General features: G+C 40.8%; 1 protein-coding gene across 3 annotated transcripts; it reads left to right on the top strand.

The window, feature by feature from the left end:
• The first annotated feature begins 271 nt into the window (after positions 1-271).
• On the top strand, positions 272-15039 carry LOC120546775 (adenylate cyclase type 3-like). Of its 3 annotated transcripts, XM_039781962.1 has the most exons (21): positions 297-357; positions 1623-4866; positions 5594-5743; positions 7200-7336; positions 7447-7558; positions 8218-8345; positions 8634-8792; positions 8881-9040; positions 9221-9328; positions 9522-9598; positions 9679-9840; positions 9933-10020; positions 10331-10447; positions 11241-11512; positions 11890-11971; positions 12866-13024; positions 13447-13593; positions 13688-13804; positions 13924-14050; positions 14150-14274; positions 14410-14589. In XM_039781962.1, exons 2-21 carry the CDS (start codon positions 4186-4188, stop codon positions 14587-14589), a joined length of 3288 nt encoding a protein of 1095 aa, XP_039637896.1. In that variant the 5' UTR covers positions 297-357; positions 1623-4185. The 3 variants fall into 3 exon arrangements, with proteins under 3 accessions (XP_039637898.1, XP_039637896.1, XP_039637897.1); XM_039781964.1 differs by lacking the exon at positions 1623-4866 and having other exon boundaries at positions 272-357; positions 14410-15039; XM_039781963.1 differs by lacking the exon at positions 297-357 and having other exon boundaries at positions 4186-4866; positions 14410-15039.
• Positions 15040-15814: the final 775 nt, after the last annotated feature.

The following is a 15814-nucleotide window of genomic DNA, read 5'->3' on the forward strand; positions in this document are numbered from 1 at the left end:
AAACAATTTTGCATTCATGCATTACAATGTGTTTACTGGTTTATATTTGATTGTGAAAACTGTATGTGATATGTGAGCTGCTAGTTAAGCCTCTGTAACACCTGCAAAGATGATGAGGGGTTAGGACGGTTTAGTCCAAACTTTTATATTTTGAAAGGAAATCTCTTTATCACTGCATTTATTTCAAATTGTGTTGAATATGCTGTACAGAACAGGCCAATACACTACTGGCTTTTCTGGTTGGTTCTGCCCTCTGTAGGTGAAAAGTGGCATCAAATAAAGAGGTGGAGCCTAATCCTGTGCCTAAGATAGATGCACACAGGCAGCCACAGGGAGCCATGGCAGAAACAAGCCTGGGTAAGATGACTTCAGAAATACACTGTAACCTACATGTGTTAAGCTTGAGATATTTAAGGCTCTATCAGGTATCCATACAGCTGATTAAATTTGCTGGATAGATGACTCAGATTTGATGTCTGAACAGAATCTAAAAGGTGCAGCCATGTCACAGAGTTGCTGATGTGATACCTAAAATGAACCAGAGTACAGACAGAGCATATATTCTGGGTTTTTTTGTGCAGGGAATCGGCCGCCCTGACGCAGGTGTGTAGGTAGTAAGATGGTCTGTTGAAATGTTTGTTGTATTTTCGTAGTTCAGACAGACTTCCTGGTTTTAAGTTTCAGGCATGGACTGATTCAAGTGGTTTCACTTTCCTCTTAAAGTGACAGGAGCGGTTCATAACATGTGGAGAACAGTCTGTAATAGATCTGCAATACCACAACATAAAAGTACTCCATTACACGTGAAAGCCCTGCATTTAAAATGTAGTTAATACAAGTACACATTTATATATATATATATATATATATATATATATATATATATATATATATATACATATATAATTGGATTGTTACAGATTGGTTAATATATAAAGCAACAGTTTAATGCGGCAGGTGGAGCTCATTTTAAATACTTTATAGTTGGGTAGTTTGATCCATAACAAGGCATCACAGTTTATAATTTGATCAAAAGTTTTCTTTGAAAATTCTAAGTAACTAATACCTATATAGCTGTCAGATAAATGTAGCAGGGGTAACAAGTACAATATTTAAATCTTAAATGAAAACACTTTTAGTTGTATGCTATATAATAATATAATATGATAATAATCATGATTATTTATATAGCACTTTGTGAATACATAGTGCTTTACAAAGGCCAGGCATAAAGAAGAGACTTCAAGTGAAAAATGTGAAAAAGTTGATCAAAAAAAGTAAATACAAAATAAAATAAATACATAAATAATTAAATAATAATGATAATAAACACTGTAGATTTAGCCCCAAAAACCCAGTATCCTACATTTCCCATTATGCTATCCTATCTTTTGATACACTTGCCACAGTAATGCAGGATTTCTGTTAAAAATGTAAAAAAGTACCAATGATATCATCAGGATTATTTTCTCAGGTTTTAGAAAGCTCGCTCCAGAAGCAGACATTATACTATATATCTCAAAATTGATGTTGGTATTGAAGTAACTGTACTTAGTTACTTTCAACCAGTAGTGACTCATAGAGAATATTTTTTACATCATTCAACAAATCCTTGTGTCCAGGTGTTTTTGGCATTGTGAAGACAGTCCTACAAAGTGCAGCAGCAGGTTTTGCTTTTGGAGAAGCTGCGTTATTTGCAGTTGAGCCCTCACTGACTGAAGATGGCGTCCTGCTGACTGCTGCGACTCTGGCTGCTGGGCGAGCCGGTTCCACAGGCGTCGGGGTGGTGACGGCATGCCTCGTGTTCACCTCAGTGCTCATTTCTCTGGGATGTGGTTTCCTCCTCGCTGCCATGGTGATGAAGCTGCTGACCAACGTTGGAGTGACGTTGCCGTGGTTAGTGGAGGCCACAACAGGAGCCTCTGTTGTGGTGGGAGCCGTCACTACAGGAGTGTTAGCGGGCATCCTTCCACCATGGATCTACATCGCAGCCCAAGGCATTCTGGTCCTTGTAGTCTACTCTTACTCCAATATTAATGACATGACCACAGCTCTGTTAATCATCTTCACCACTCTGTACCTCAGTGTCCTATACGGCAGAATGGGTATCATGGTTGGACTCTTCGTCGTGGGATTGACCATCTCTGTGCTTTGTGCCCTACGAAAGGCTCTGACAGAGAGGATGACACAAAGAACAAAATCTAAAACCGGGTGCAAACTTTTAGAGAGGATATTCTTCTACTCTGTTTTTGTGGGGATACTGGGATTTTCAGTAGGTTTGGGTGCAGGTGAAGCAGGAGAAGGGTCTGAAGCAGAGGTGGTTTTGATGCTGCAGTCGGTCCTCTGGATGGCGTTTCTGTCTGCAGGGCTGCTAGGTGCTGGCCTGGGAACTGTGGCCATGGTCGGGCTGGGGCCAGAGGTGGCTGGAAAGATCGCTGTGGGAGCTGCTATAATATCATCAGTTTCCCTGAGAGCCATTCTGCAATCAAGCTCTTCTCTGGGGACCCGAAGCAGCATAGGTGGAACGTTAGGAGCTGCTACAGCTGCAGGGGTGTCACTTGGAGCTGCAAGTGTTGCAGCAAAACAAGCGTTCGGGTCTAGAAACTCAACTTTAGCAACTTTAGGTTCAGTTGTTGTTGGTGCAATTCTGGCAATGCAAGGTGTAGCACTGAAAGTGACTCTCCTGACAACATCAGAACTTCTCACAATCACCCTTGTTGCAGTGGGGGCATTTGTTCTTGGTGCACCAAAGAGCCCATTCCACACTCAGGTGAATCTCCAAAGAGGCCTTCTCTCGGGGCCAGAGCTAATTAAAGGAATCGGCATGGAGACGGTCACCGCAGCAGCAGCACCTATCGGAGCCGGGGCACTCGGGGCTGCAGCATTGGGTACCGCAGCCCTGGGGAGACTGGGTACTGTGGGAGTTCTGGTGGCTATATTGTTGGCGTTGGGAAGTGCTCTTAGTGGCATGATAGGAAAATCACCGCCGACAACAAGCACACACAGAGAGTGATTGAAGCCTGGGTTTAGATCTCTGTCTCTGCATGCCTGAATACAAGGCCAGACACTAAAAAAAGAGTGCATACAGTATTTGTGCATGTTAACTAGATTGATGTGTTTGCATTATTGCACGTCTACACTGGCATACAAGTTATAACAACTTTCAAATTTAGCTTATTTGAATCTGATTTTTAAATTCAAAAGCGCATTTGCTTATTGATCAAATCTGACAATTGTCATAAACATGTTTTATTGTGGCTACCAGTGTTGAATAAAATAGATGATAAAAGTTATCCAAGCATGTGTTTTTGTATTTATTGACTAAAATATGAATATCTTAGTACTGATTACTGTAAGACACTGGGGGGTCAAACAAGTTGAATGCCAAAATAGCTGTAATGATCCCTTTTGCTCACCTCTTCACACCAGCATTGCCACATTTCCCAAGAGGTGATTGCAAGTTGCCAGTTACTTTGGTTTCATCTTAGCAACAGTAACAGAGGACTAGAAAAAGGAGGGGGAGTGGGAGGAGAGAGAAGCAAAGACTAACAGAAGACTGAAGAGCATCTTTGAGTAGAGTCTGTTGTGCAGACGATTAAGACAAATATAGACTCACACATCAAAATAACATTTTCTGCCTATATATATTCATATTACCCTTACTGAAAATATTATATGTTGCATGCGAATGGATATCCACCTGTGGCTCAGGGTTTTGTTGGTCTACCATGGCAGCACAAAGGACTGCAGCATCATGAACAAAGAAGTTTTTCCCACTGAAACAGCCTGGGGACAGAGCAGCAGCTCCAAGACTGTGAGACGCTCTCAGAATCTAAAATACTTCTAAGGAATTGTATGGCACCATAAAATGAAGAAACATGGTAATCGTTTTGAAAGGTAAGCACATTTCTATGGTGGATAAAGCCAATGGTGAAAGTCATTGGAACACTCTGGGATGTAATTAGTTTCTGCACTGCCATGTTTTTCATTGAGTTGGATTGAATTTTGCAACAACAAAAATGAAAAGTTTGACAATGTAATTATCTCCTAAAGTAGAACAAAGATGGGCTGCATCCCAACTTTTCCATGGATTTTGGCATTCTGCGCACTTCAGGATTAATGTAGGCCTACAACAGTATTACTCCATGAACCTTAAGAGAAGTAGGCTACCTTAATAGAAGCAACATGTCTCTTAACCGGGTCCATACAACAGACACGGAGCAGTCTGCAGAGTACTCAGTGGAGTATTCAGTTCGGGTTCCCAGTGATCCGGGTCATGGAGCGGGTCGGACGCGTGAAGTGGCCGTGCTCCAGTCGAGCTGCTGCCGCTGCCTGCCGCGCGCAATGCGCCTCACTTTTGCGCCAGAATCACTGGAGAGAATTTACCAGAACTACTTCTGCCGACAGAGACAAGAGAACATGCTCGTGCTGGTGATGTTTGCTGCTCTTTTCAACAGCTTCATCATCATCATGTGCGCGGTGGTGTACACTCAGGACAAACTGGCGATGGTGGTGGTCGCAGCTGTGGCTCTGGCTGCGGACATGGTGCTCTACGTGCTGTCCTGGCGACAGAAGCTCCCTGCGTCGCCAGTCTCACGCGCAGCAGTGCCGTACATACTGTGGCTGATGATCACCGTCCACGTTTTATGTTACATTTTTCTGAATTTCCAGCGTTTCCCCCATGCCAGTGACTCTGTGGGCTGGCAGGTCTTTTTCAGTTTCTCCAGCTTTCTGACACTCCCGCTGAACATGGTGCCGCTGCTCCTGCTCACAGCCCTCTCCTGTGGGATATACACCCTGGTACTGGGGCTGACCGTGGCTCAAACTTTACAGGACAACCTGCAGGGGCCCATGCTGGCGAGACAGGTAAATTTGGCTCTCAGTTAAGGGATAAATGACAAAGCACCCGTAACTTAGAGGTGTGCAGGTGTGTGCAGAGTGTCCACGCTGTAGGGCAATGGTCACAAGCCAAAGATGTTGGGAACCATTGTTTAAGGGAATACTACTACTACCCAGGTGATGTGTTGGCCTTGTCTCAGATTTGCCTGCGAAAAATGCAGTTGTTTGATTCTGTTTACACAATGTGTTTTGCGCATAACTTCTTTTTAGTGCCACACAATTCAGTAGGCTCTTATCACGATATGTGGAAGTGAAATTAGTCATATTTTCACATTCATTTGTAATAGTAATTTAATTACACTATAATTATAAAAAAAATAGAACATTTTGATAGCCAAATAAGTCACTGCTTGTGTTGCTTGACCCATCTCCAGGATGTGAATTATATATCATTATAACAAAGAATTTACACTTGTATCAGCCTGCACCTGTTTTTTCTCTGGAAAATGTGCCATCTTTTCCAGAAATTGTCTTCCCTAGAACAGTTGACTAAATCTGTTGCTATAAATGTTTGAGGCAATACATATACAGTCTCTGAATCCAGCGGATGAATCTGGAAACTCTAATACACAATTTAAAAGTTGATGTGCAAAATCTGAGAATAACAAACAGTGGTTACAAAGAGATAGTGTGAGGAAACTAACCACCACACATATAGTATATACAAATGCTTATCCTCTGTCCCTCTCTTAAGCTCCTAGCCAACGTGATGCTGTACCTGTGCGCAGCCACAGTGGGTGTGATGTCTTACTACATGGCGGACAGGAAGTACAGGACAGCTTTTTTGGAGGCCCGTCAGTCACTAGAGGTCAAACTCACGCTGGAGGAGCAGAGCACCCAGCAGGTAAGTGGGGGCACACACACACACACACACACACACACACACACACACACACACACACACACACACACACACACACACACACACAAACAATCAAATGTATACTTTTCTTAATGAGATAATGTATTTCCTTATTTGGGGCATACACACTCACACTCACACACACACACACACATGCACGCATGCACATGCACGCGCATGCACACACAATCAAATATATACTTTTCTTAATGAGATAATGCATTTCCTTATTTGGGGCATACACACTAACACTCACTCACTCTCTAACACACACACACACACACACACATACACATGCACACACACACATGCACAAACACACCTGTGAGGTAGAACACCCTGTGCTGCCTAATTACAGTGTGTTTTGCTCAGCTCTGGGCTAATAGGTTGATTAGAGAGACTTGTTTTCACCAGCGCAGCCACCGTCAGGGACCAGACACAATAAGGTCAGCTTGAGTTGTGGAAAGACATGATTTGATATTTTTAAAGCATGTTTATTGTATTTGATTATTGTCCTTAGTTTCCCTTTGTGTTAAGCATCCATTTCTGTTTTCTCTATTGTACTCCTTTTGCAGCTACGCTGCTCTTTCTCTATAATGAGAATGTTGTTTATGGTCCATTTGATTAAGTTAATTGTCTATTTGAGAATGTAGGCTTTCATTTGTCTCTCCCAAATATTAAGGTGAAGTGAAGGAGTGGCATGAATGAACGTTTGAAGTGTGAGCCAGTGTGAGCTCTAGTCATGGATAGATGTGATTTATTTTCAGTGCAATCAAATTGTGAATAAACTGGCAATGATACAGCGTTTCTTCACAGACATTTTAAGCTATTATGTATTTCTTCTCATGCCACAAGGCTGCCAGTATTTGAGAGTTGTTGCTAATCCATAGCCTTCAAAGAAAATGTAACATATGTCTCCAACCTTGATTTTAATCATTTCATTTTTCTATTTGATCCACTCTCACTTTCTTCACATTTCTTTCTGTGATTCTGACTGGGACAATTTGTGGAAAAAGACAAAGCAGACCTGTGAGAGTTGTATAAAGAGGGGGTGGAATAATGGTGGCTATGTAGATGAGGATAGAGAGACAGAGATAGAGAGAATCTACTTTCAAAAAGAGAGTAGATTCAATTCCCAAAGTGTTTTTGCTCTGGGGGGGCTTGGTAGAAGACAAGAAGACCGAGCCAACCAGAACATGTTACACCGGTTGACGGGATCTCGTGAGAATTCCTTTACTTCCTCAGTCATGCTATGCACACACACACACACACACACACACACACACACACACACACACACACACACACACACACACACACACACACACACACACACACACACACACACACACACACACACACATATAATGGGACGTATTCTTTCTGTCAGTACTAAACATGACAAAACTCATTGTTCTTCAACTGTGTCTCCCTGTAGGAGGAACTATTACTGTCCATCCTGCCAAAACACATCGCTGACGAGATGCTGCAGGGCATGAAGAACCAGGCCGATCAGAATGAGGGACAGCACCAGCAGTTCAACACCATGTACATGTACCGCCATGAAAACGTCAGGTCGGGATCACAAAATCAGCTTTTTCGATGATCAATGTTACGGGGTGTTTTTTTTTTTTTTTTCACAGCTTGTTAAATGTTACATTGCAACCTCTTTACTTGTGTTCCAGTATCCTGTTTGCTGACATTGTGGGCTTCACCCAGCTGTCCTCAGCCTGTAGCGCCCAGGAGCTTGTAAAGCTGCTTAATGAACTGTTCGCCCGCTTTGATAAACTGGCAGAAGTGAGTGTTTGTTTTTCTGTGTCTCCATTGTAGTTTACTGTACTGATTTGATCAAGACAATCTACTGCTCGGGATGTTATTGGTAGGGAGTACTGGTAATGTTTTACACATAGATTGTTCTATATCTATGGTTTTACACAGCTGAGATGTCATTTTCCATTGTTTAACTGTTGTGAAACAATCCGATCACGATGCTTCTGTGGTTTGTATCCTATCATCTACTGGCCTCTGTGAGTTGATTCGGAAATCAGTTACGAGATCTGGAAGAACAAAGTGACACAAAGCAGGGTTCAGCTCACAATGTATTAAAGGTTTAACGAGACACACAAGAATAAATACATTTTCTTACAATCGCTCTATTCACTTAGATGACGTGAGATATAAGAAAGAGGCTCCATAGGAGAGGAGCATTGGTTGAAGATAGGTTCATGCAGATACATCTTCAGAAAGGAAAACAGTGTTACAATGTATGCTACAAATGTATAATACCAATTTAAACAGATGAGAGAGGCTTTGTCCAGAGTTTTTACAGAATGGAATGTAACATATTCACAACATTTGCATTGATATTTCTTTCTTCCTATGCCAAATTTAGCTTTTTCTACACTTATTTTAGCCTAAATATGCACAACACTCTCTATTCTCTTGCTCTCTTGCAGGAACATCACCAGCTGAGGATAAAGATCCTCGGAGACTGTTACTATTGCATCTGTGGTCTTCCTGACTTCAGAGATGACCACGCTGCCTGCTCCATAATGATGGGCCTAGCGATGGTAGACGCCATATCGTAAGTAGTGATTTTATTTTGATTAAATAATATGACATAAACACGACAAAAGACATAAAACAGAGTAATCGTGGTCAGTTTATTTATATAAAGAGAATCACAACAAAAAATGAAAATTTTAAATGTAAATAAATGTTTAAATAAACACAGTAGGAGAAGAGATAGGAGAGAAAAATTGTATGAATATAAAAAAAAAAAAATTTAATCTACTATATGAATATGGAAGAATACTTTAAAGAATGACTTTGAAGATACAACAGAGACTCTCCACTTTTCCTCTTGCCTCAGGTACGTGCGAGAGAAGACTAAAACTGACGTGGACATGCGTGTGGGCGTTCACACGGGCACCGTGCTGGGAGGAGTGCTCGGGCAGAAGAGGTGGCAGTTTGACGTTTGGTCCACAGATGTCACTGTAGCCAATAAGATGGAATCTGGGGGGATTCCTGGGTGAGAGAAAAATACTTTGTTTCACTCTCAGGATGATCAATCAAATTCTTTCATGCATTTTATTCCAGGAAGTTTGTGTGCTACACAGGAGAGTGCATATTTCCCAGACCACCAAGGACAGTCTGCATGGAGAATTTGAGCTGGAGCCAGGGGACGGCGGGGAAAGGTGCGAGTACCTGCTGGAGAAAGGCATCGACACTTACTTGGTTCTAGTGTCTAAACAGGTGGCGAATGGGCACAGTGAAAATGTGAGTGACTTTATGAAAAACATTGCTTCTTCGTGATTATTAACTCACAAACCTAGATGTAGCTTGAATCAAAAACAAAGTAACGTTACGGTAATACTTTTCAAACACTACATTAAATGTAGTTTGTTGTTTTTATTTGTATCACATTAACAGATGTTTTTCCTGCTTCTCTGCCCTCAGAAACCAGGCACATTGTCCAACAGAAATTCAGACAAGTTGATCAGCACTACAGAAACCAATTGCAATGCAGCATCACCCCAATCCACACCCACTGAGTCTAAACAGGAGGTAAATTATGATGAATATCTTTATTCATTGTCAACCATAACCTCAGGTTTTCACACCAGCACATATGGGTAAAAAGTATATTGGTACCCATGCATAGAAACACACACATAATTCTGAATGCAAAGACATTCTTTGAAGAAGAGCTTGATAATCTTGCCTATATGATCTTCCTTTTCTTTGCTTCCATCATCAGAGGAATAAGATGGTCGAGGAACAAGTGATCAACAGTCGTCTGCAGCAGGAGCTGCTGGAGAGAGAAACTCAGCAAATGTGAGAACATGAGACAATTAGAAGAAAGAAAACAAAAGCCGAAGACGGAGAGGGATAACATCTCTGTGTGTTCCTTACAGAATAAAGGATCATCAGATCAACCCTGTGTCGTTGTGTTTTGTGGATGGAAAGTTGGAGGAGCACTACTCCTCAGAGAAGGAGAAGCGAAGCGGAGCGGCCTTCTGCTGCTGCATCATAGTGCTCTTCTTCATCACAGCAATGGAGGTGTTTATAGACCCACTGTGAGTTCACATACTGTACATTACTTTGTCTTAAATCTCATAAAAAGCATTACACACAAGAAATTGACTGAAGATGTGTGTTCTTGTTCTAGTTTGGCTGTCAACTATGTGACCTTTGCAATAGGAGAGGTGTTGTTGCTTATCCTCGCAGTGTGCTCCCTGGCTGCCATCTTCCCCAGGGTGAGAAAACAAAATTAGTATCCATGGTTGTGGTGATGTGCAGCACTTTTCAAACTTTTTTGGCTCGAGAACAACATTTTTAACCACTTCTGATGCAGATGTACATGATCAAAGAGGGCACACTAACACAGAGACATTTTTTCTTTTTTGATTTTCAATGAGCCTGAATTCTCTGAAAAAAATCCGCTCAAAGGCAATACTACAAACATTAATTTGTAAAAATGAAATTTGACTGACAAGACTGATGGAATCTTCTGACGTATAGAGGGACAATACATTACTGTACATTACCTGTGTTTGTTTGTCACAGATGTTCTCCAAAAGGTTGGTGTCTTTCTCAGTGTGGATTGATCGCACACGGTGGGCCAGAAACACATGGGCCATGGCGGCCATATTTGTTCTCACCATGGCTGTGATCGCTGACATGGTACGACTGCAGGACAATTTGATGTATCTTTAATACATTGTGTTTGTGTGTGTGTGTGTGTGTGTGTGTGTGTGTGTGTGTGTGTGTGTGTGTGTGTGTGTGTGTGTGTGTGTGTGTGTGTGTGTGTGTTAGGAGTGGATAATATGACTAATGTTTTGGCTAATCCAGTAAATTACTGTAAATGCCTGAAAATCAATATACATCATAATGCAAAAATCCTGTTAATCGAATGCTACCATTACGGTACATATCGTCATATCATCCAACCCTAGTGTATGCGCACGTCTTTCCATTTGTGTGTTTCCACTTTGTCCTCATCAAACTATCACTGCCTTTTATGTGTCTGACTACATGTTCCCAGTGGGGTCCATTAGCTGTCTGTCTCGCTGCCTGCTGGCTCATTTGTCACGGCCCACTGGGCCTGACAGGAATAGGGGATGCTAAAGTGAACATTAATTTCTCTGTCTTAGCTGTCATGTGGAGGTGATAGTCACAGTTGGACAAAAATGCTTGGAGAAAAAAAAAAGTAAATGTGTTTTACTTTTCCTCTTGTTGATGTTGTAACAGGGTTATCCTGAACATATAGTTTATACCGTTTATGTAATGTAGCTACAGTATATTAGTTATACTGTAAGTGCCAGCTGAAATTATATTTTCAGTGTGACTCTGCCAGGTTCAAACACTGAAATTAATAAATGATTGTCCCCCCAAGTTACGTGAAAAGTCACAAATCTAGGCTACGTAACAAGTGTTAACTGAAAAAGACTCATGCCCTTCATCTCTTATATTGCAGCTGAGCTGTGTTCCACCTTCCCTTCAAGTCATCAACAGCACCTCCGGCCCCGTGCTGGAGTCACTTGGTGACCGAGGCTGTGCAGAGAATCCAAAGCACTACAGCTTCATGGCTGTGATGTCACTCATCGCCACCGCCATGTTGGTACAGGTCAGCCACCTGATTAAGCTGGGCCTCATGATGCTGGTCGTCACAGCAACTGGAGCTGTTAATATCTACAGCTGGAGGGACATTTATGACCTGTATGACTATATACAGTATGCCTCATACAGGTGAGAAATGGATAAAACAGATGAATGGTGTGTTGTTGTGTCATGCTATTGATAATACGTAAATAAATAAGCCAATAGAAAAAGTAAACATACATACAATTTACAATACACATACAATAAAGTACACTTGTTATAAGTAATACTGAAATAACACTATAGGAAATGCAGAATGAGTGTATTTCATTTTAGTACATTGAAGTTAAACTTAATTACATCTATTTTAAAGTACACTTTTTAAAATGATGTTAAATATACTTTAAATTAAGGACAAAAAGTAAAAGTATACTTGTAATAACTTTATTATACTAATATATTTCTAATACACCAAAGTATACTACTTTTTCACCTGTGTTATTCTGCCTCTATCTTGTGTCCAGAACATCCATAGTGCCATCCAAGTACCTCATGACCATGATGATCATTGTCATGATGATTGGATTCTACTTCTTTGCCCGCCATGTGAGTCACTGTACACCCAAACTGTATCATACTTTGCTGACCCACAGCCTGTCTGCCAGTGTTGGGAAAGTTCACTTTCTACATGAACTAGTTCAAAGTTCAGTTCACAAATTTTAAAATGAACTAAGTTCACAGTTCCAAAAATGAACTACTTCATAGTTCTTTTTTTCCATATGTTGCTTCAGTTCAATGTGCTGTTTCAGGTTTGCTGTGGATGTGACTGAAGTGCGGATTTTCTTTTTGAAAGCCAGCGGGCAAAGTTTGCACAGAAATGTAAGATTTTTCCCATCCTCACCGACCTTGTCATAAAACTTGTTTAAATGATCATACGACGCCTCCTTGCTGCTTCGTCGCCTACATGCATAGACAGTATAGGAGAAGCCTACATGCTGCATTTTGTTTTGATGACGCATGCGGCGGTGCGACACTGGTGGCTGGTGTTGCCAGATTGAGTGTTTTTTCCGCTACATATTAAGGCCTGTTTACGGTGTGTTTTAGCCGAGTTTTCGCCTGGAAGGCTCTATAGAAATCTGGCACCCTATTGAACGAAGTTAAACCGAGACAGCGTGCCTTTCACAGACACCAGAATGAACAAGTTCACAGTAACGTTCATCAGGCAGTAATACAGTACGTTCAGTTCACATTTACCCAAAATATGAACGATAGTTCATGAACTATCGTTCATGAACTATCGTTCAATGAATGCGTTCAGGCACAACACTGCTGTCTGCTACATACAGTCAGCACTTTAAAGTCAGTCCATACAGAGGAAAGCTTCCTGTAACGGGGCAAAACAATTATCAACTTTCTATAATGGTGTATTTTTCTCTCCATATAATTTACTTACTTAATCTTAACATTGTATGGTTATCATTCCTGCTGTGATGTGTGTAGTTGGAGCACCAGTCCAGGAAGCTGTTCCTGTGGAAGATCGGTGTGCATGACCAGAAGGAGAGGGTGTTTGAGATGAGACGCTGGAACGAAGCGCTGGTCACCAACATGCTGCCGGAGCATGTGGCCAAACACTTTCTGGGCACTAAGAAGAGAGATGAGGTGCATATGAGCATGTGCCAAGTTATAATATGATCTAGAAATGTGAGAAAAAGAAAAAGGGCATGAGTGAGGAATGTTAGGAAGTAAGAGGAAGGTCATGATTCTATTTAAAAGACATTACACTTTACACCTTCATCAGGGGCAACGGAAATACCTGTTCAAAAGCACCTTTATATACTAATGTTAATTGCATCATTAAATTAATGAAGGTACTGTACAGGATGTGAGGCCTTCACAACATTGCAATGAAATTCATTGCATATCAGTGCCATCTTGTGGTCCATTTCATAACAACATATTAAAGATTTCCTCTGGTGTATTCTAATAGTCAGTGATAATGATCTTTTTGATAAAGAAAAGTTTGATCAAAAATGAAAAATCTGGAGAGAAAAAACTAACACCATGTCATATGTCGTTTGTAGGAGCTGTACAGCCAGTCTTACAATGAAATAGGTGTGATGTTTGCTTCCATCCCCAACTTTTCTGATTTCTACACTGAAGAGAACATCAACAACGGCGGCATTGAGTGTCTCAGGATTCTCAATGAGATCATCTCCGACTTTGACAGTGTGAGTCCCAGCTGCGTTTGTACAGCTGGTTGTACATATTGAGAACTATTGGTACAACTCCCCTTGACTAACTGATTTGCGCTTTCTCCTCCAGTTACTGGACAGGGATGAGTTCCGCTGCATCACTAAGATCAAGACAATAGGAAGCACCTACATGGCTGCATCAGGACTCACCCCAGAGAGCAACACGAATGGATACAGCAACCGCAAGGTTCACAGCTTATATCTTACAAATATACATGTTTAAGTATAACAATATGTTGTACCATTGTATCTTGACTGGTGTTGCACATGGTGATGATAGTAAACGGGTGTACTGTTGTTCCACAGCCAGAGGACCAGTCACTGATCGAGCGCTGGCAGCACCTCGCTGACCTGGCTGACTTTGCCTTGGCCATGAAAGTCACCCTCAACAACCTCAACAAACAGTCCTTCAACAACTTCATGCTCCGAATCGGTTAGTGTAGGCTACTGTATGTGGCTGTGCGTGTTTAATTCTGTCTGTGTGCCCATTTGCAAGTGTGTATGTCCATGTTTTCATGTTGATCCCCTTCAGGTCTGAATAAGGGGGGAGTTTTGGCTGGAGTGATTGGAGCTCGTAAACCTCACTATGATATCTGGGGCAACACAGTCAATGTAGCCAGTAGAATGGAGTCCACCGGAGTGATGGGAAACATCCAGGTAGCACAAACACAAAAGCAGACATACTTATTACTCTTAGATTAGATATACTTATTTCATGCTCATTTTCAACTTTTGTTTTGTTTTCTGATTTTGTACTCCTACTTTAAATGCTGTGCGCTGCTCTGCCCTCAGGTAGTGGAGGACTGCTATGACATTCTAAAGGAGTATGGCTTCCGCTTTATCCGAAGAGGGCCCATAATTGTCAAAGGCAAAGGGGAGCTGCTTACCTTCTTCATGAAAGGAAAAGACAAACCCAGCAGCAATGGTGGTCCAGTGACCACTGCCCTTCCACACCAAGTTGGGGACATTTGAATATTCTATCCTGGTGAAAATCCGTTAACATAAGGATAAGCTGAATTATCCACTCTGTTCAATTTCTTTCATATACACAGGTTACCTACATAGATCTTTTTCATAAGCTCTGTAGAAATGTAAAGCATATGGAAGTAGACCAACACAACAAAATAATACTATTGTGAGCATTACAACTGTGAAATAGCATTCCGCAACAAAGGAATTTTATAACAGAAACTGTTTCTGTATAGTTGTACATAATTCAGGAATACAGTTGACGAGACGGAGCTCCTGCATTAAAGATTTAGATCATTTTGCACTTGATTCAGAGTGCTATGAAAATTATAAGCTTGGAACAGATATATAAATTCACTTCCTTTGTTGTTTTACCTTGAGTTCAGGTTTTGTAAAATAATGTAGCTTAATCACACTGTAAATACTGTGTTAATAAAACAAGTTTGCACTATATTTTTGAGATTAATTTGTGGATCATGCACTCTTGAGAATAATTCTAATCAGGCAAAATTAGTGAAAATACAAGTGTGTGGTGGCGGGGTGTTCTAATTGCAAATCTACAAATTTCAAATAAAGAGGAAAAAATCGAATTGATATATTACGTGATGATGTCAGCATTACTTATAAAATTTGCACTTTGATGTGTACTAAAATATAAGAATTAATAACCTATGCCAAATGTGACATGCTAAATGTTAGCATTACCATGCTAAATGTATAGGTATAACTGTGACAAGACAAAGGTAGGTTAACAGTGCTGCACTAGTGATCTAATGATAAATACAGTTGTTGTCTCTGCCACTTCATTATTCATTCATTCATTGATGAATTTATTTATTTACAGATGTGGTAGCAAAAAGACCTTGATCAGACTTTGTCAGCTAGTCTTCCTGTAAGGAACAGAACAGTACAGGCACAATCTGTGATCTAAATGTCTACAAGAGCATGGCCACACTAAAAAAAAAATCCCAACAGTTGAAACATGACTCTTATTGTGCAAGCTGGCTCACTGACTTACAAGGACATTTAATGAAGCAGAGCCATCAATAATGTTATTTGTTACACCTATGCTTTTCCTGTGGAAAGTGTCTATTTGTGTTAAGTCTTTAATTAATAAGTTGCCCACTGAAAATAATCATATATTAGGAATTGAATAACATTATTAATGATTATTGAAAAGTGACTGAACTGAATGTGTAGATTAAGGTGATATATACCAATGTGTTAA

Source organism: Perca fluviatilis, chromosome 18 (genome assembly GCF_010015445.1).
Source record: "Perca fluviatilis chromosome 18, GENO_Pfluv_1.0, whole genome shotgun sequence".
Classification (NCBI taxonomy): Eukaryota; Metazoa; Chordata; class Actinopteri; order Perciformes; family Percidae; genus Perca; species Perca fluviatilis.